The 19,442-nt window shown below is 48.2% G+C and overlaps 1 protein-coding gene and 1 long non-coding RNA gene across 2 annotated transcripts; one reads left to right on the forward strand and one right to left on the reverse strand.

Annotated features, from left to right (window-relative positions):
- The first annotated feature begins 325 nt into the window (after positions 1-325).
- LOC123446733 (jacalin-related lectin 3-like) lies at positions 326-8,205 on the forward strand. The gene is given in 10 exon segments (XM_045123288.1): positions 326-1,031; positions 2,491-2,726; positions 2,821-2,961; positions 3,051-3,482; positions 3,882-3,954; positions 5,365-5,438; positions 5,932-6,150; positions 6,267-6,731; positions 6,856-7,086; positions 7,204-8,205. Coding segments are annotated over 10 exon segments (3,180 nt in total). The 5' UTR covers positions 326-565; the 3' UTR covers positions 8,047-8,205.
- A 2,388-nt stretch (positions 8,206-10,593) lies between these two features.
- Positions 10,594-18,754, reverse strand: LOC123446744. The gene is made up of 3 exons (XR_006631435.1): positions 18,597-18,754; positions 11,822-11,957; positions 10,594-10,669 (listed from the first exon to the last, which is right to left on the reverse strand). It is a non-coding gene; the product is annotated as an uncharacterized LOC123446744 (long non-coding RNA).
- Between the last annotated feature and the right edge of the window lie 688 nt (positions 18,755-19,442).

Raw genomic sequence — 19,442 nt, forward strand, 5'->3', positions numbered from 1 at the left:
GCTATTACGGGTCAAGAATTTTGTATTATTTCATGATTTGAAGCATACTTTCTTAAAAAAAAGGAGGGAGCACGTAGCATTTAATTATATTTACCGTTCGTTGGTGCGAGCAGAAACTTGCTGTCCTTATCCGCATGTTCTACACCCTACAACGCCGTGTCGGAGGAGTGTCACCCGGGATTTCGCACCAGATTTTTTCACCCCGTGAGGCCGGATTTTTCACCGGTGGACGGCGGGTACGTCGCCGGTGCTGCGTGCGGGGCCAGCCGAGGTCCCCGTCTGCTCCGGGCCTCCGGCCATTTACGTACGTCGGCATACGTGGATCGCGCCTGGACCCGTCCGCCCCGCCCCCTCCAATCAGCGAGCCCCCTCGTTTCTCTCGCGACGCCCTCCCCTCTCTTGTCAGTCAACAGCCCATCTCCAAAATTTCTTTGCCCCTCCTCCGATCTCTCTCCGGCGCCCCGACCCCGGCCGGGGCCCAAGCTCGCCGAACCCAAACCCCTATTTATACCCCGCAGAGCAGAGCAGTCGAGGAGTGGAGTGGAACCCGGAGGGAGCTACGGAGATGGGTCTCTTCTCCTACCTCCCGCCCCTGCTGCTGCTGCTCCTGCTCCTGTCGGCCTCGGCTGCGGCTGCGGGACGCGACGAGAGCGTCTCGGCCTCGGACTACGAGGCGCAGTTCGAGGCCTGGTGCGCGGAGCACGGGAAGGCGTACGCGACGCCCGGGGAGCGCGCGGCGCGGCTCGCGGCGTTCGCGGAGAACGCGGCCTTCGTGGCGGCCCACAACGACGCGGTGGCCAGCAGCGGGCCGGGAGGGCCGTCGTACACGCTCGCGCTCAACGCCTTCGCCGACCTCACCCACGACGAGTTCCGCGCCGCGCGCCTCGGCCGACTCGCCGTCGGTCCGGGCCCACTCGGGGCGCCTTCGCCGTCGGACGGGGGCTTCGAGGGCCGCGTGGGCGCCGTGCCCGACGCGCTCGACTGGAGGCAGAGCGGCGCCGTCACCAAGGTCAAGGACCAGGGCAGCTGCGGTGAGCGCCACGCCTCTCAATCTCTTGTTCAGCACCACTTGACATTGCAGAGCTCATAATTTTTTCTCCGTCAGAGTTTTGCTGTTTGCCTAGTTGGTTGTTGGGGTTCTAATGCTGAAACTTAGAGATCGAGATGTGGTACGTATGTGCATCAAAAGCGATGCTGTAGCAAATGATTCCAGGAGCTAGAATCCATGGCAGGGGCAACAGCTGACACATATAAGCAATAAGCCAACCTCCCCCTGACATGACTCATTAGATAATCATGGTGGTAGATTATTCGGTGAGCACTTGCATTTAGAAAAATGTTTGCCTGTAGTAGTTATCATTATGCCGCAAATTAATGTAGTCAGTAACGTAAGTGCATCAAAATCATAGTGATACTGAAGATCTGAATAACTGAGGCATTATTGCCGCAAATTATTCCAGGAGCTAGAATCCATGGCAGGGAGCAGCAGCTGACAAATATAAGCAATAAGCTAACCTCGCCCATGACATAACTCATTAGGTAATACTCCCTCCGTTCCTAAATATAAGTCTTTTTACAGATACCACTAGAGACTACATATAAAGCAAAATAAGTGAATCTACACTCTAAAGTATGCCTATATACATCCGTATGTAGTCCATGGTGGAACCTCTAAAAAGACTTATATTTAGGAACGGAGGGAGTACATTGATTGGTTAGTGCTTGGCATTTAGCAGCATGTTTTCCTGAGTTAATTATCATCATGGCTGGTTGGAGACGATTTTGAAAAAATGTCTCCGTTTAGTTTTTCGCCCGGCCAATTTGCAAGTTTACTGGCTAAATTTCTCCAAACTATGCTGGTTTGTAGTCACTTATGCTCTTCCCAATGGTAGATTCACGGACTTTGTTGTCCTTGAAAATGTGAAACATATCAAGGTATTGAAGTGGCTACTTAGAAAAATAGATAGATAGATGAATTAGAGAAAGAATCAGGCCTCTAATTCCTTATGTGGTTTGTAGTTGCTGTTGCTTTTTAGGGCTTCCCACACAAGAGAATAGCTTCTAATATTTTTGTTAGATTTTGCCATGGAAGTAGCTATTTGCTGCTTCAGCGTGTGCTTCAGCTGTGTATTACAGCTGAAATAAGAATCTCGGGAATTTTTTGTCATTTTTCCAGGCTCCAGCAATCCAGAATTCTAGGTTTGGGGTTACCTTAGCAAATTTGTAATTAGATATGACAGCAAAATAAGAACTATGTCAGCAGTTCATTTTTACAAATTAGGATCAAGAGTGACACTGAAGAAGTGAAGATGCAAGTCTCTGTTTCCACGAAATCACTCCTTTGGACTTGTATTGTTTCCTTTTATTCAAAAGGGCCTTGATACAAGATACTTGGAAGTATTTTTCTGTTTTAATAGTTGGTGCTACCTCATTCCTTATTACTAAACCACACCAGTCCTTCCGGTTAATGTGGTCTGGATTGTCGTTCAGGTGCTTGTTGGAGCTTCTCAGCTACAGGTGCCATGGAAGGAATAAACAAGATCACGACGGGCTCTCTTCTCAGCCTTTCTGAACAGGAACTAATCGATTGTGACAGATCTTACAATACTGGTTGTGGCGGTGGGCTTATGACCTATGCTTATAAGTTTGTGATTAAAAATGGTGGGATTGACACGGAGGATGATTACCCGTTTCGTGAAGCAGATGGAACATGCAACAAGAACAAAGTAAGATGGAGGTTTAGCCGTGTAAAAAATTACCTTGTCAATGTTTAGGCACATGATGTGTCATATTCATGCAATTTTCCTGCTTGTTTTGCAGCTGAAAAAGCATGTGGTAACAATCGACGGCTACAAGGAGGTGCCTTCTAGCAAGGAAGACTTGTTACTACAAGCTGTTGCCCAGCAACCTATTAGTGTAGGAATATGTGGCAGCGCTAGAGCGTTTCAGCTATACTCCCAGGTTTGAATGCAGTTGTGTTCTCACTAACTTATTTAATACGTACAATTTTACCACATCTTGTACTTGACTTCCATCATTTTCTTATTCAGGGTATCTTTGATGGTCCGTGTCCAACGTCTCTTGATCATGCAGTCCTAATTGTGGGATATGGTTCTGAAGGTGGCAAGGATTATTGGATTGTGAAAAATTCTTGGGGTGAAAGATGGGGAATGAAGGGCTACATGCATATGCATAGAAACACTGGCTCATCGTCAGGTATCTGTGGCATAAACATGATGGCATCGTTCCCTACAAAAACAAACCCGAATCCTCCCCCTTCACCAGGCCCTGGCCCAACCAAATGCAGTGTTTTTACCTCCTGCCCTGAAGGATCCACCTGCTGTTGCTCCTGGCGAGCCTTGGGATTCTGTCTTTCCTGGAGCTGCTGTGAACTAGATAATGCAGTTTGCTGCAGCGATAACCGTTCTTGTTGCCCCCATGACTATCCTATATGTGACACAGCTAGGGGGCGTTGCTTGAAGGTAAACACTAGAGGCTTTATGCATTCCTTACTTTAGCTCTCATCGTGTTTCAGATTTAGGAACTGACCTGCCTGAAAGCCTGATATGGTTAAGCTTGACAAATGCCCTTGAATACTTTTCCTTCCATCTTTATTTCCTTCATATCCCGTTCCAGTTTTTGTATGCACAGACAAACTGTGTTATACTCCCTCCATCCCATAATATAAGACTCTTTGCAAGCTCTCCGTCCCATAATATAAGACGTTTTTGCAATGCAAAACGTCTTATATTATGGGACGGAGGGAGTATCTTTGTGAGTTAGTCAGGTTACCCCATCATCTTAATATCCCATATACAGAACCAGATAAATACTGTGTACCCTGATGACTGACTGAGCATTTGGTAAATTTACTGCTTCAGGGTAATGGCAACTTCTCCAGTATAGAAGGAATCAAGAGGAAGCAAGCTTTCTCCAAGGTCCCCTCTTGGAATGGTTTGTTGGAACTGTTGGATCAGTGAGCATACAAAGAAGGGATGGATCACAGGTAAGATGATGCCAACCTGATTCGTCCCGCACTGCCGTCAATGCGATCGCTCCTCCCCTCCTGAATCCCTGATATTAACCGGTGATCACCCTTTCTCGCAGACAGATACACATGTATGCACGGTCTTATACAAGTGGCGGGGTTCACTGCGTTCTTCAAGTACCCTGCCACCTCTAGCTGCTGGTTGCCTTGCAAGGAGATGTCTAATGAGTTGAATGAAAAACAGAGATGTCCAGTACTCGAGATTGTAGTGTACACTCGTGAATCACGCAGCTGGTACTGTATTATTGTATTGTGTTTTTATGATTGTACATGTCGGATTAGCCTATGATGGGTTCGGTGAGATTTTCTTTACACGGATGGTCTATTTTTACTCAGCTTGTATTAGATGTGAGACAAGCACCCATAATAATAAAGAGATACGTGCATCATGCTCCGTAATCTGTTCGTGGCTGTGTGTTATGCAACCATGTTTGAACATTGCTCCAACAACTGTACAACCATGGTGATCATGGTTAATCTTTTATTAATCTGCTATATATGGTTAATCTTAACATTGAAAAAAAGAAACTTGACATGGTCACATGGTTTTATCTTTTTTAGAGCTTCTTGGAGAAGCGTTGCTCCACCCGAACCGAGAAGGTGATGCTGAGTGAGGGACGCGTTCACCCACCCATGGCTGGCGGCGCACCAGGTGCGGGCAAAAAGAGGGCATACATCGCACGCACGGAGAAACATATTCCCGACCTCGATACACCGTCCAAGGGCCGGGCCGGTACGCGGCGAGCCACCCATCCCAGCCGAGCCACCTGCGCCGCCAGTTCGATGCCCGACGGGATGGCCGAGCCGCTGAGGGCGACGGCGCCACGCAGACCGGCCTGGCCACGCCCGGCTCCGGTTGGAGTTGCAGCTTGAAACAGGTGAACATGGTGACAGTTTTCTACCATGACATGTCAACCAGAAAAAACGCATCAGAATTCACAAGTTACTCTCAGACACGCATCAAAAACACCACATGATCAACATGGTGCTCGCTCGCGAACCGTAGAAGAGCGAATGCCCCACTCATCCACAAACTCCGAAAAGTCATTCCAGAAGGCCAAGTGAAAGGCAGTTTTTTTTTTGTGTGTGTGTGGAGCTCTCCTCTTTATTCCAAAAGAAATTCTTCAATGCTCCATCGCCGAATTTCTGCCCGTCATGGGAGGAGATGGGCAAAAGGAGAATATATTGCAGGCCGGGGAAAAGATTGCGTTGTTCTCCATTTCGCGTGAATTGGCTCCAGCAGGCCGGAGAATCGAGTTCTCTCGGTTGCTTTCAGTTCTCCTCAGCCGTTAAACACGGCTGCCTGTTTGCGACAGTGGCTGCTTTCGCTCTGCCCTTCTTGTTCCGGTGATCCTATAAATTGGCCAGGTCGGTGTTTCTTCGTGTGTCAGTAAGCTCAGATCGCAGTAGCAGCAAGGTGATAGTAAGAGGAGGCACAGTTTCAACCCTCCATCCCCCAAGTGTCCGAGTCCATTGGGGGGACAGAAATATGGTGCGCTATTCTGTTTTTGCTCATGTATCATGACCTTGCGTGTGCATATTTAGTTTGTTTGTTTTCCTAGATACATCCGTGTGGACAAAGGAGGAATTGTATCCTAAGCATGGATAGAATCTTCAGAAAATGTTGTTTGGTTAAGGATTAGAGTGAACATTATAAACCCTCCAGAAAAGTGTTCGGATCAACAGCTGAACTCGCATTACATCGATATACTTTCTTTTGTTGTCCAAGGAAAGCTTGCTCACTGAATATCATGCCATCAAATTTGATTTTCGGAGGCAGTGAGATGTAAACACGTTATTTTCTTAATGATGGATTTATGGTTTGTAGCATCCAATTTCATCGACCATGATCTAACAAAATCTGGGTGGCCGTTCTCTGACAGAGCATCATGAGCGCCGATGGGAAGAGCCCCATAGTGGTTGGACCCTGGGGAGGGACAGGAGGATACCCCTGGGACGACGGTGTGTACTCGACCGTATGCCAGATTATGATCACCCATGGTGCCGCCGTCGACTCGATAAGAATCCAGTATGACCTGAAAGGACACTCGGTCTGGTCACAGACGCACGGGAGCACGGAGGACGGGTCTGAAACAGATAAGGTCTAGCCTGCTAAAGCTAAACCCTCACACAAAACATTTTCAGGCTTTACATGATTTCAGAAGTTCATATTCCTGAACAAAATTACTCACTCAGATTACATTTGTATGATGGACAGGTGAAGCTAGATGTTCCCGGAGAAATCCTTCTGTCCGTAAGCGGCTACTACGGATCGGTCTGCGGGAGCCCGGTCATCATAAGATCACTGACGTTCCAGAGCAACCGCTCCAAGTACGGACCTTTCGGCACCGAGGACGGGACGCCCTTCTCGCTCCCGGTGAGCAGCGGCAAGATCATCGGCTTCCATGGACGGTCCGGGTCGTACCTCAACTCGATCGGCTTCTACCTGAAGCAAGTCCACGTTCCAATTCCGAATCCCTCCAGCTATCCAGCCTTGCCTCAGCTCCCGACGCCGGCGTACAACAGAAATGGCTATACCGTCGACGAGGTCGGGGATGAGCATGACATGGCCCTCGCGGTGCGGGATCGGAGCGATAGCTACGCCGTTTACGGTAGCGCTTACCCTAAGCAGCAGTACGCGCATCCGTCTCCAGACTACCACGATGGAGCTATCATGAACAAGGTGTGCTACTGCTGTCACATATATAGTGGTTTATCGCATTTGCACCCCTTTGTATTGTATGTGTGATGATAAGTTAATTTGCACTCTTTATGTTGTGATGAAGTTGTCAACTTTGGTTGTGCAGATGGTTTCGTATCCTAGCTCGTACAGGGCGGCGATGAGCGGGCCGGAGACGCACGGTCCGTGGGGCGGCAGCGGCGGCACCATCTTCGACGACGGCGTGTACACCGGCGTGTGGCAGATCAACCTGACCCGCGCGGTGGGGGTCACCTCCATGAAGGTGCTGTACGACCGGCACGGGCAGGCGGTCTGGGGCAACAAGCACGGCTTCAGCAGCGGCGTCCCACCCGACAAAGTAATCAACGTCATCTGCTTCACAGACAATCATTTATCATGTGTGTATAGTACTCCTACTAGAGAGATGACTGTGGTGCTGATGGCCTGACTGACGCGCGCTCGTGGTTTGTTGCAGATCGCGTTCGACTTCCCGTCGGAGGTGCTGACCCACATCACCGGCTACTACGGCCCGACCATCATCATGGGCCCGACGGCGGTGAGGTCGCTGACGTTCCACACCAACCGGCGGCGCTACGGGCCCTACGGGGACGAGTACGGCACATACTTCTCCACGAGCTTCGCCGACGGGCGGGTCGTGGGGTTCCACGGCCGGGAGGGCTGGTACATCGACGGCATCGGCGTCCACGTGCAGCAGGGCAGGGTGCCGTCGTCCCTCAGGGCGGCCAGCAGGAGCCCGTCGCCGGCGCCGCGGTACGACCCGGGCGACGTGGACGAGGAGGTGCCGTACGCGGCCATGGTGATGGAGCCGGTGGCGGCGGGGCCGGGGCCGTGGGGCGGGGAGGGTGGCCGGGCGTGGGACGACGGCGTGTACGCCGGCGTGAACCAGGTGTACGTGACCCGGGGCGCGCTCATCGGGTCGATACAGATCCAGTACGACCGGGGCGACCGGTCGGAGTGGTCGGCCCGGCACGGCACCAGCGGCCACATCACGCACCGGGTGAAGCTGGACGCGCCGCACGAGGTGCTCACCTGCGTGCGCGGCTACTACAACGCCGACCCGGCCGAGGGGCCCCGGGCGCTGCGCTCCATCACCTTCGTCAGCAACCGGGGAAGGTACGGGCCGTTCGGGGACGAGGTCGGGACCTACTTCTCGTCGCCGGCGACGGCCGGAGGGAAGGTGGTCGGGTTCCATGGCCGGAGCGGGCAGCACCTGGACGCCATCGGGGTGCACATGCAGCACTGGCAGGGGGACCGGCGGGCCGCGCCCAAATTCGTGCTCTCCAAGTACCTCTTCTGAAGGTCTGATGCGAGACGCGTACGTACGTGCGTGGCTACTAGGTAGACGTACGGATTTGATTGTTCTTGGGAAGAGATTTTGTCGACTACCAAGAGGCTGTTGCAACGGGTCATAAAATATTTTATATTATATTAATAACACACAAGATCAATTGTTAAATGAAATGTCCACGGAGCAAACGCCAATTATTCAGTTCGGTTAAACCTTGGCACTTCAAATAAACTGGCTTATAATTCTACTACAACTTAATATATGTAGCCTACATGGCATAAATTTACGTTCAAACAAAAAGAAAACGTGGCACGTCGTTGATCGTGCTTTAGAAGCTATAAGGCTCTGTTTGAAACTATCCAGATTATATAATCCAGTTTTTATAATCTATTCTGTCTTTAAACAGGAGAAATTATCTCTACTATTAAAGGAGAATCTGCCTTCGTCGTGATGGTTTCACCTGGTGCGATCCCCCTCCTACCGGTAGCCTTTCCATCGATTTTTCTGATTTTTTTTTAACCCTTCATAAACCAGGCGATAAACCAAGCATCGGTTCCCACGTGGTACAGTCAACAGCTGAAAACATACGGTCAACAGCTCAAAACAAAACGGTTCAATACAAAACCCACTAACTAAAGCACGTCCTGGCAGTTCCTTCCAAGCCAAACCCTCCACGCAGCCTTCCAAGCCAAACCATGCACGCAGCGACGGCTACAGAGCACCACGCAGCGACGACTACAGGCCGCGCCTGGTGCTGCCTCACTGGCCGCTAGCCTCGCCGCTACAGAGCACCACCAGCCTCGCCGCTACAGAGCACCACCTTGCCCCGCCGCTACAGAACACCACCTTGCCCCACCTGGTGTTGCCTCCCTTGCCTGCTCCACCTGGTACTATCACATCCATCGCGAGAGGCCTTCAACCCATCCACCGCGGAGAACATCAAACCACCTGTTGCTGTCGCATCCATCACCGGAGGACTCCAAACCGTGTTGGCTGTGTTGGTCACATCTCCTCGTGTCCGCCTCTTCCCAGGTCCACCTGGCTCTATCTCTCTCTCATTCAAGCTGCAAATACAAGTTCAGGTGTTAAAATGCACGCCTTATGAGAATTGTCTTATTAACTTGTATAAAATCTTAGTGACTCTTTTGAACACTAATATATAAACTACAGATTTCAGGGGTTATCTCCTACCTTCTTCGTTCCCATCCCCGCCGCCGGCCAGCCGCGCCGCCAGCCCCGTTGTCGGCCCTTGCGTCCAACCTCGTTGGCCCCTGCAGGATTCCTTCTCTCCCACGACTATGTTTGGACAACCTACCCATCTGGTCATCTCCTCCTCCCACCGCATGCTAGGGTTCGCCGTCCCACCCACCCCACCTCCATATGCCGCAGGCGCAGCTCGGCGTCGCCCCGCCGCACAAGTTTCGTATACATCGGATTATGCATGCTAATAGCTCGCCGCACCAGTTTCGTATACATCGGGTTGTGCATGCTAATAGCTCTTCCCCTAAATGTCTTTACTGGTAATGTCTGTGCGTTTGATAAATGATAATGGTGGTGGAGTCTCGTCTTCTAAACCATAAATATTGTCTAAACCATCAAATATACACGGCATGTTCTACAAACCATAGGCCTTCTTGTTTTTTGCTATATGAGCACTCCTGTTCTGTACCTTGTTCTTTTTGTTAGCATCAATTTACCAATGTTGCATGCTAATGCTAGGGATACTGCAGCCATAAGGATCAGGGTGCGGTAAATTAGCTAGGGAAACTACATTCATTGGTAAGGAATCTCTTAGTAAATAAGGACCGATGACATCCACCACTACCACTTGTTAGCTTCATGAAGGATAACTAACAACCCACTATAGTTTTAGGTGGATTAGCTGCGAATAAGTGGGAGATTCCACTAAAAATTCTATAACTCATGCTGGTGGAGAATACGATGCCGCTGCACATGCTGGAGTAAGTCATGGGCTGCCACAACGTGACCATCCCGAGCCCCGCAACCTCATGTCGCTCCAGACTTTGCTGCTCTTCGAAGTGGTTAAGGAGGAGGCGCACTCCCATCATGGAATAGCGCAAGTGCTCTTTTAAGTACACGTATTTATTCATGAATTAAGAACAATTTCTGAAGAGTTATATATTCATGAATCCATCGTTAGCAACAATTTATAGTTGTTCAGGTAATGACTCCACAATGTTTTGAATAAAATAGTTCTAGAAGTTAGTTCTCTCCCTGCCTCCCTCCCTGAACTTGAACGTGGTTACTAAGACAATTCTCATAAGGCGTGCATTACTTGAGGCTCTCATAATGCTCTCTTTAAGGCTCTATCTCTTTCTATCGTGGTTACTAAGAATCTCTATAGGCTCCAAAGGAAATCAAGTTCTCTCCGTGCCTCCCTCCCTCAATCACATGCTTAGGTAATGTTTTGCATATGTTAACCACAACCACAATCACAAGAGAACGAGAAACAAATATTTGTCAAGAGAATCGGAATCTGAAAACTATTATGGTCCTTTTAATAGTAAAGATAATCAAAATTACCTTCCATTATTCTTTCCTTGCCCTGCTAATTCCCTCCTTTTAAGGCACTCTTTGGTTCGAATTCGGATGTATATACCACCGTCTTGATCTGAATAAACAAATCGAAGTTGATGAAAACTTCAAATACAAAAGCACACAATCGTCGATCGTCTTTATATCTCAAATCGAAGTGTGAGGATGAGGGTTTAGAGTTAGGCATGTTCAATCTACAATGCAGTGCTAGCTCCATCAATACAGATAGGATTTTCCTATCATAATTGGTAAATATTTTGAAAGTAATGTTGTCTACCAGGTAAGCTAAGTACTACCTAGATTCGAAAGACATATGTCACGTCCCTGCTACCTCCAAGTATGATGCAATTATTTGATAGCCGGATTAAGGATGTATTCATCTATCATAGAGGCATCAAACCAAGTCTCACTTAAAACATTTAAACTGCACCACTCCACAAGTACCGTTGACCTCTACTCCCACTGTATCAAGAAACACCATGTTAGGTAAGGAAAATGGAACAGTATATGCATAAATTTTTGCATACTATCAAAAGGCCTTGCACCACTCACAAAAGATTCCTTAATATGTACTTTTTTATATGGATAATCTTATTTTTCAAAAAATAAAAGAAAACCCAATCTTGAACTCCTTATGCATGATTTAGTTGAAAATTATAATCACGAAAATTATCCAATTCAATGGCCAAGAAACACTGTTGCCACACATCTGAGCTCGCAGATAGAGAAGAGTTAGATTCAAGTTAATACATTTAATGCTACGGTAATACCTTTAATTTCCAAACAGCAAACCAAGAATAACCAAAGTTTTTAGGTTCCAAACTGGCATTTATAGCAGCAAGTATGTACCAACAGATCGAATACTTGGCAGCTGGCACATAACCTAGGAATTTCCAAATATTTAAGCCGTCTACCACTTTTTTTATTTTGCATGAAAAAAGATGATATGAAATACACACTATATTTGCCAATGTAACAACATGATTAATCTCATTCTGGGACCTAAAATATGTTAACCTAAAGAAGCATACAACATAATTGCATTAACTAAAGAAGCATAAAGCATAATTTCATCATATTGTAACAAATTCTGTAGCCACAAGAAAACCCACACCGGATATCGCCAAATTCTACAGCAAAACATATTCTCAGGCTTAAATTCAGAAGATTGCTAGCTACCTTTCAAATATTTCGGCGAGGCCACGAATTTCAAGCAAACAGTTTTTACCTGGTGGAAATGGTGTTGTTCAGCCAACGCCAAAGTATTTGGAACTTTGTTTACTCGCAATGTCTTTACATTGATTGAGTTCAGAAAGCAACGTTAGTCTCTCCAATGCATACCCGTCAGGAGCTACAAGCAAATGCTGAGCCATCAAAGTGGAAACCCAAGTCATATTTAGACCAGTAAGCTCTTCTATATTGGGCAACTCGTCCCACTACATAAAATGGAGCAAGGCCTGCAAAGTAGAATATGATGCTTATTAAATCAGCTCAACTAAAAGAAGGTTTACACAGTATAGGAGAATGCAGTTTTCTTATTGCAAAAGAGTGCATTCATCATTCATCATGTTTTATCATTTTCTTATTTCAAAAGAATGCAATTTTAATGAATAACATATAGGAGCCAGAGATGTCACAGGAAAGCGTGAATGTGTATGATAAAGGAAAAAGAGGTATGTCTATGCCAATCACATGTCTGCATATAAGGTATACAGTAATCTTTCACAACTTATCCTACATTAATTCTTATCAGTTGTTGAATATGAGAGGACACCGAGGAGTCAATCCACCTTACCCACCGACCACTGTCTGGTTTTTTCATACGCGACCAAACGGACATTACTAACAACGGTGTTTCCTCTTCCGACGATGATGAAAATCTGCCCACGCAACTCCGTATGATGGTTCCCATAGCTGGCAATCTCACGGCCTTTCAGGCAGTGCCGCATGTCAAAACTCCAAGTGGTAGAGATTTAACCCACTAAGATATTTTCCGTTAGCATTTGTACATTTCTTAACGAAAGTGGTCCATAAAATGGTTCACCAGGAAATCATTCTCGTGAAGAGGCCTACAATGATCATCGTGCATCACTTGGAGGAACACATAGCAGCACTGAGCATGATATTGTTTCATATATAGCGCCGAGGATCAACACCTCACACACTGGTCTTGAACAATTTGCTTCAACCGCAGCCATTACATTAGACAAAAAACAAAAAAGGCGAAACCAATATATAGCACGGCAAAATAGGTTAACACCTGAACAGAAGGCGGAAATCAATGCCCGTCGCAGAGCAGCTAGGAAAACAAAAAACAGATGAGGAGAGAAATTCCTGTCAAAGAGAAGCCATGCAACATATGACATCAGAGGAGAAGGAACAGAGAAGCGCCCTTAGAAGGGCAGCCTACCAAAATATGTCGGTCGAGGACAAGCAAGATAGGAATAGTTGTAGAAGGGTTGCCTACCAAAATATGACCGACGACGATAATCAAGAGACAAACTCCCGTCGAAGAGCACGTGTGCAAAACATGTCACCCGAAGAGGAGCAGAATATGCGAGCTCAGAGAAACGCAAAACTCGCGGCTAGGCGCAACACCCCTTCATTGAATCCATAGCAATGCCGCGACCAGATGCATCTACCTTAGCTGCCACAAACCTGATGTCGACCACTCATGCGTTGGCAGTCCGGGAACCCGCCGCTTCATCTCAAGCCCCCCGGTCAACAAGTAAGGCTGGTCTCGGCTTAGAATCAGATGGTAATCCCCCCCATCTTTACACTACTTCATATGTCTATGTGTGTTCAACCAGTATTTACCGGCTCACTAACGGTGCAGGCGAGTACCTTAGTCGTACCGTGGGCGATGGTGATCAACAGGAAGAGCCCATAAATGTGTCGCAACAAGGCAATTATCAGTGAATATACGACAACCAGAATCAAGCCCATGAGCAGAGGCATGAGACCAGATCACAGCGTAGGTCTAAGCAGTGAGCTCAGAAAGAAGGTATGGTCATAAAGAAGATTCAAGGGAATGCCGTAAAACGAAGGGCACTCGGGAAGAACATACCAGGAGGTAAGAAGTCAGCATTGCTAGATCGTCGTAATGCAAGCTTTGAAGCTAAACGTTGGACTCCCCGCCAAGAGGCAAGTACCTTAGATGTGAACAAATCAGCAACAAGCTCATCTTCACCACCCACAAGAGCTGCTTCACTGGCTTCCCCCCCCCTTCATCAAGCACGCCGTCTTACACCATAGGGACCGATGGTAACCCTCTCATCTTTACTCTCCACCATGTCACCAGTCACACTAAACCTTCCTCCCCCTTCATCAAGCACGCCGTCTTACCGGCTCAACAATGTTGCAGATGATATGGAAGCCTTCCTCAGCGACATAATGGACGATGGTGCACTCTCCGATGGCCTCATGGATGATGAGTACTACCTGTTTGCCGGTGAAGGTACTCTGAGGCGCCTTTCGCTTCTCGTCCCTGTATACTATTCTTTTATGATGTGAATCCTATCATGACATGTTATGTCTCGATGATGCTTGCAGGATACGACGCTGATGTCACGAACATTGATCAGCCCGTGGACTCCTCCAACACGGGACCTATCGACCTTGATCCTTTTGACTATGTCTATTCAAACATCCCAGACAGCACACACATCCTGAAGCACGCGGCGAACTGCGACCATTAAAAGGCCAGGAAGTTCCAGTACGAGACAGATGGCTTCTGCTGTCGAAACAGCGAAATAGATTTGGCCCAACCATAGCCTATTCCAGAGCTGATGAGGTTATGGTCTAGCGGAGATGCAGACTCTCGGCACTTCCGGGAGAGCATTCGGTTCTTCAACGGTCACTTCTCCTTCACTACCCTTGGCGTCAGCCTAGACAACAATTATACGAACATGAAGTTTGGGGTATACACGTTTCGGCGCAGGGTACTATTTACCACAAAGTGCATTCGTTCGGTCCAACAGCTCATCCTAGACATCTGCAGTTGTACTTCTATGACGACGACCCCAGCTTAAGCCATCGCAATGAGGCTACCAAGAAATTGGGCCAACGCGTCGTCAGCAAGTTAGTGGACATCCTCAGGGGCAACCCCTACTCCCAACCGTTTAGAAGTTTGGGTGCCCACAAGGAAAACCTCGAGGAGTACCGCATAGACCTCAACACTGACCAGAAGCTCGATCAACGGAGATATAACAGGCCTGTGTCATCCGAGATGGCTGCAATTTGGGTCGAGGGAAACGATCTAGCAAACAGGTTCAACCACAGCATTACACTCTGTGGGGACAACAACGAGAAGCATAGTATACATGCCACAGATGGCTGCTATGACCCGCTCTCGTATCCCCTCTTTTTCCCAAAGGGGGAGCTTGGTTGGCATCCAAATATACCGAAGCGCAATGTCCCTTGGGAGCTTGCACAACAACCAAGACGGAACCACGATAATGATTCAGGTTCGCCCGTTTGGTATGCTTATATGCAAAAAAATAAACAGAGTCTTTCGTTCCCATATGGTACCTAACCTTCTTCTTTCACGTCTTTGCACAGAGGGGAACAGCCGGTTGTGCGTCTCTGTCAGGGACTACTACTGTTACCGACTACAAACACGCCCTGCGATATTCAACCCCATACTTCACGGAGCACACCTGTTCCAGCAGTGGGGTGTGGACATGTTCATCAAGATTGAGGGTTGTAGGCTGAAGTGGATCAGGGACCACCAAACACAGTTACGTGCCGATCTATATCAAGGCCTTGTGAATAGCATCGCGGTTGGGGAGGTGCAAGCGAGCGCTGTTGGTAAGAGGATCGTGCTCCCAGGGACGCATCAGGGGAGCAACCGAGACATGAAGGGGAGGCATATAGACGCTATGGCACTGGTGCAGACCTATGGGAAGCCTGACATCTTTTTGATTATGATGTGCAATCCTAGCTGGGAGGAGATACTGAATGAGCTGCTTCCTGGCCAGACACCCCAGGACCGACCAGATCTTGTCGCACGCGTGTTTAGGGCCAAGTTGGAGACCATGAAAGAGATGTTGTTCAAGAAGCACATCCTAGGTGTTGTGGTAGCGCATGTGTATGTCTTCGAGTTCCAAAAGAGGGGCCTCCCCCATGCGCACTTCCTGTTGATCATGAATAGAGAATATAAACTTGTGGTGCCAGAGCAGTATGACCGCATCATATCCGCAGAGCTCCCGAACAAGCATAAGTATCCAGAGCTCTATGCCATGGTCGTGAAGCATATGATGCACGGCCCATGCGGTAATCTAAATCCCAAAAATGTGTGTATGCAAGACTTGAAGTGCAAGAGCCAGTACCCACGACCATTCAACCAGAACACCTTACAGGGGAAGGATTCATACCCTGTCTATCGACGGCGGGACGATGGTCGTCAGGCTAAGGTCCGCCGTCAGATGTTGGATAAAAGATGGGTGGTGCCTTACAACCCTTATCTATTGCGGATGTTCAACTACCACATAAATGTCGAGGTGTGCTCCAGCATCAAGGTTGTCAAGTACCTTTACAAATACGTATACACGGGCCACGATCGAGCTTCAATTAGCATTGACCAGCCCGATGACAAAGGGGTTGTAGAAGAGATTAAAAGGTACATCGATGCGAGATGGGTTACTCCACCGGAGGCGATGTGGAGGATATTCGGCTTCAAGCTTTCTGAGAGTTTCCCGTCGGTCCTACAATTGCCGCTTCATCTCCCAAATATGCATAGTGTCACGTTCAAAGCAGGAGAGGACCTGACCGATGTCGTCGCCCGTGATAAAGTATCTAAGTCAATGTTGATGGAGTATTTCCTCGCTAATCAGCAACATGTTTGGGCTCGAGATATCCTGTACAAGGACTTTCCGGGAAGTTTCACATGGCAGAGAGCAAAGTACTGGAGGCCGAGGCAAAAGCAACACCAAGTAGGTCGAATCGTGTCAGCACATCCAGCCGAGGGGGAGCGATACTTTCTGCGAGTGGTGCTCAACCACGTACCAGGCAAGACATCTTTCGAGGACCTAAGGACCGTGGACGGTGTGCTATGTGATATCTTCCGCGATGTTGCCGAGAGATCAGGCCTCATCGAGGCCGACAACACGCTTGACAAGTCTCTTACAGAGTCAACACAATTCGCGATGCCAGCCTCGCTCAGGAGGCTCTTTGCAACAATCTTGGTATTTTGTGAGCTAGGTGACGTGCGCGGGTCTATGGGATAGGCACCTAGAGGCGATGTCTGATGACTACCGCCGATCACACACCTGCTCAAAGGCAATGGAGCAGATGGTGTTGCTAGACATCAGGGGCATGCTACAGTCAATGGGCAAAGACATAGCGTTGTTCCCTCTTCCGGACATTGACGAGACCTATGACACTAGTGGAGGCGAGGCCAGAGAAGTCACAGAGGAGTCCACCATCGAGGTTGACGCACACGATGCTGCTTTAGCGTCCTCGCTAAACCCTGAGCAAAGGCTTGCATACGACGAGATCCTGGCAGCAGTAGATGCCAGTGATGGGGGTGTATTCTTTGTCGATGGCCCGGGAGGCCCCGGGAAGATCTTCCTATACAGGGCACTGCTCGCAAAGGTTCAGGGGGAGGGCAAGATAGCGGTGGCTACGGCGACGTCCGGCGTCGCGGCTTCCATCATGCCTGGAGGCAGGACAGCCCACTCGAGGTTCAAGATCCCACTCAGCATTGAAGATGGGGCGTCGTGCAGCTTCACCAAGCAAAGTGGGACGACCAAGCTCCTACGCATGGCTTCCCTCATCCTATGGGACGAGGCCAGCATGACAAAGGGGCAAGCTGTTGAGGCACTGGATAATAGCATGCGGGACATTATGGGACGACGACACCAACCGTTCGGGGGAAAACTGTCGTGTTCGGTGGGGACTTCACGCAGGTGCTTCCAGTCGTCAGGAAAGGGTCACGGGGTCAGATAATCGATGCGACCCTACGGAGTTCATACCTTTGGAAGGGTATGCGCCAGCTAAGGCTCATCACGAACATGAGGGCGCATAACGACCCGTGGTTCGTAGATTACTTGCCAAGGGTAGGCAACGACACCGAAGAAACCGACGACGAAGGCAACATAAGGCTCCCTCAAGACATTTGTGTGCCGCCAACAGGAGACGGTGTTGACCTAGAGAAGCTAATCGACCATGTATTTCCTGCTCTAGACCACAACATGTCTGATCCAAATTACATGACATCTCGAGCGATCCTATCCACCAAGAACGACAATGTTGATAAGATAAACACACGCATGATAGAGCGCTTCCAGGGCGAAGAGAAGATCTACCATAGTTTTGATAGTGCATAGGATGACCCACACGGCTACTATGCCCCCGAGTTCCTCAACAACCTGACTCCCAACGGGCTGCCTCCGCATGCCCTCAAACTAAAGATAAATTGCCCCATTATACTATTGAGAAACATAGATCCAGCTAATGGGTTATGTAATGGCACAAGGCTTGTGGTCCGGGGTTTCCAGAGGAACACCATCGACGCAGAAATCGTGCTAGGACAACATGATGGTAGGAGGGTGTTCCTTCCTCGGATACCTCTATGCCCATCCGATGATGATATCTTCCCTTTCAAGTTCAAGAGGAAGCAGTTCCCTATTAGGCTCAGCTTTGCCATGACGATCAACAAGGCACAAGGACAGACCATACCGATTGTCGGGGTGTACCTACCGGACCCGATTTTCTCTCACGGTCAGCTCTATGTTGCATTGTCTAGAGCCACCGTGAAGAGGAACATTAAGATTCTCGCCATCAACGACGACGGCAAGGATAAAGGCAAGGGCAAGGAACAAAGCAAGAATTCAAAGAAGAGAAAAAGATCTGAGCCCTTATTAACGACCATGAAGAACATAGTATACAAGGAAGTCCTTAGCACATAAAGTAGCCGGATCAAATTATACCTACTCAAGGTAAAGTATGTTCAGATTTGCATTACAACCACATAACTATTGTAGATCTTAACGCACACTAACCTGAGTTTTTTTGCTGTGTAGTACTCGAGGGAGCATTATCAGTCTTCAAAAACCATGATTATTCCTTTCGCGACATCTGCCCATCCTATACTTTGTCAAAGCTGCACCTATTCAAGCTGGAAATAACAAGAGACAACGTGAAGTTTCAACCAAATACAGGAGGAAGATGCATTGACAGTGACTTGATAAAGAAGAACAAAAATACTAACTATTGTCTTGTTGCCAAAATTTAGGTTGTTTTGCTATTACACAACCACTTATCTTTGAGTGTGATGTTATCAATATAAATCGTTTGGATCTCTATTAAAAATGCTCGGGATCTCCATGGTGGCGTTGAGGTTCCTCTCTGACATGGGGCTTCTCAAATGTGTGTTGCTCTCTTCCATCTTGAGGCTTTGCTGCTGCTGCTGCTTTCGCTCGACGTCTTGGGCGATCTTGTTGTCCACGTGCTGCCTCGCTATCTTCCTCTCAACCAGCAGCTGCAACTCCAACTCCTTGATCTGTATAGAAGAATGAGAAGCAGAAAGAAACATATTAATTCTTCATGCATAGCAGTAACAAGGCAGTAAGTTTGGATGCTGAAAAATGTTGACAGTACCTTATCTTGGAGATTCATAGTGAGCAGGTCCTTTGCCTTGTTGTTGGCTGCAAGGGATTGGATTGTTTCTTCCATGCTCTTGATCTGAGCATCTTTGCTCTTGCAATCCTGCTTGGCTCTCCCAACCTAGCAGCAGAACCAATAATAAGCATGCATTCAGATTAAACATATGGATGCCAAACTCGTACTAAAACATGAACTAACAGGGAGGGCAATAGAGTAAGTACCATAAGCTTATATCTTGACAG

Source organism: Hordeum vulgare, chromosome 1H (assembly GCF_904849725.1).
Source record: "Hordeum vulgare subsp. vulgare chromosome 1H, MorexV3_pseudomolecules_assembly, whole genome shotgun sequence".
In the NCBI taxonomy this organism is placed as follows: domain Eukaryota; kingdom Viridiplantae; phylum Streptophyta; class Magnoliopsida; order Poales; family Poaceae; genus Hordeum; species Hordeum vulgare.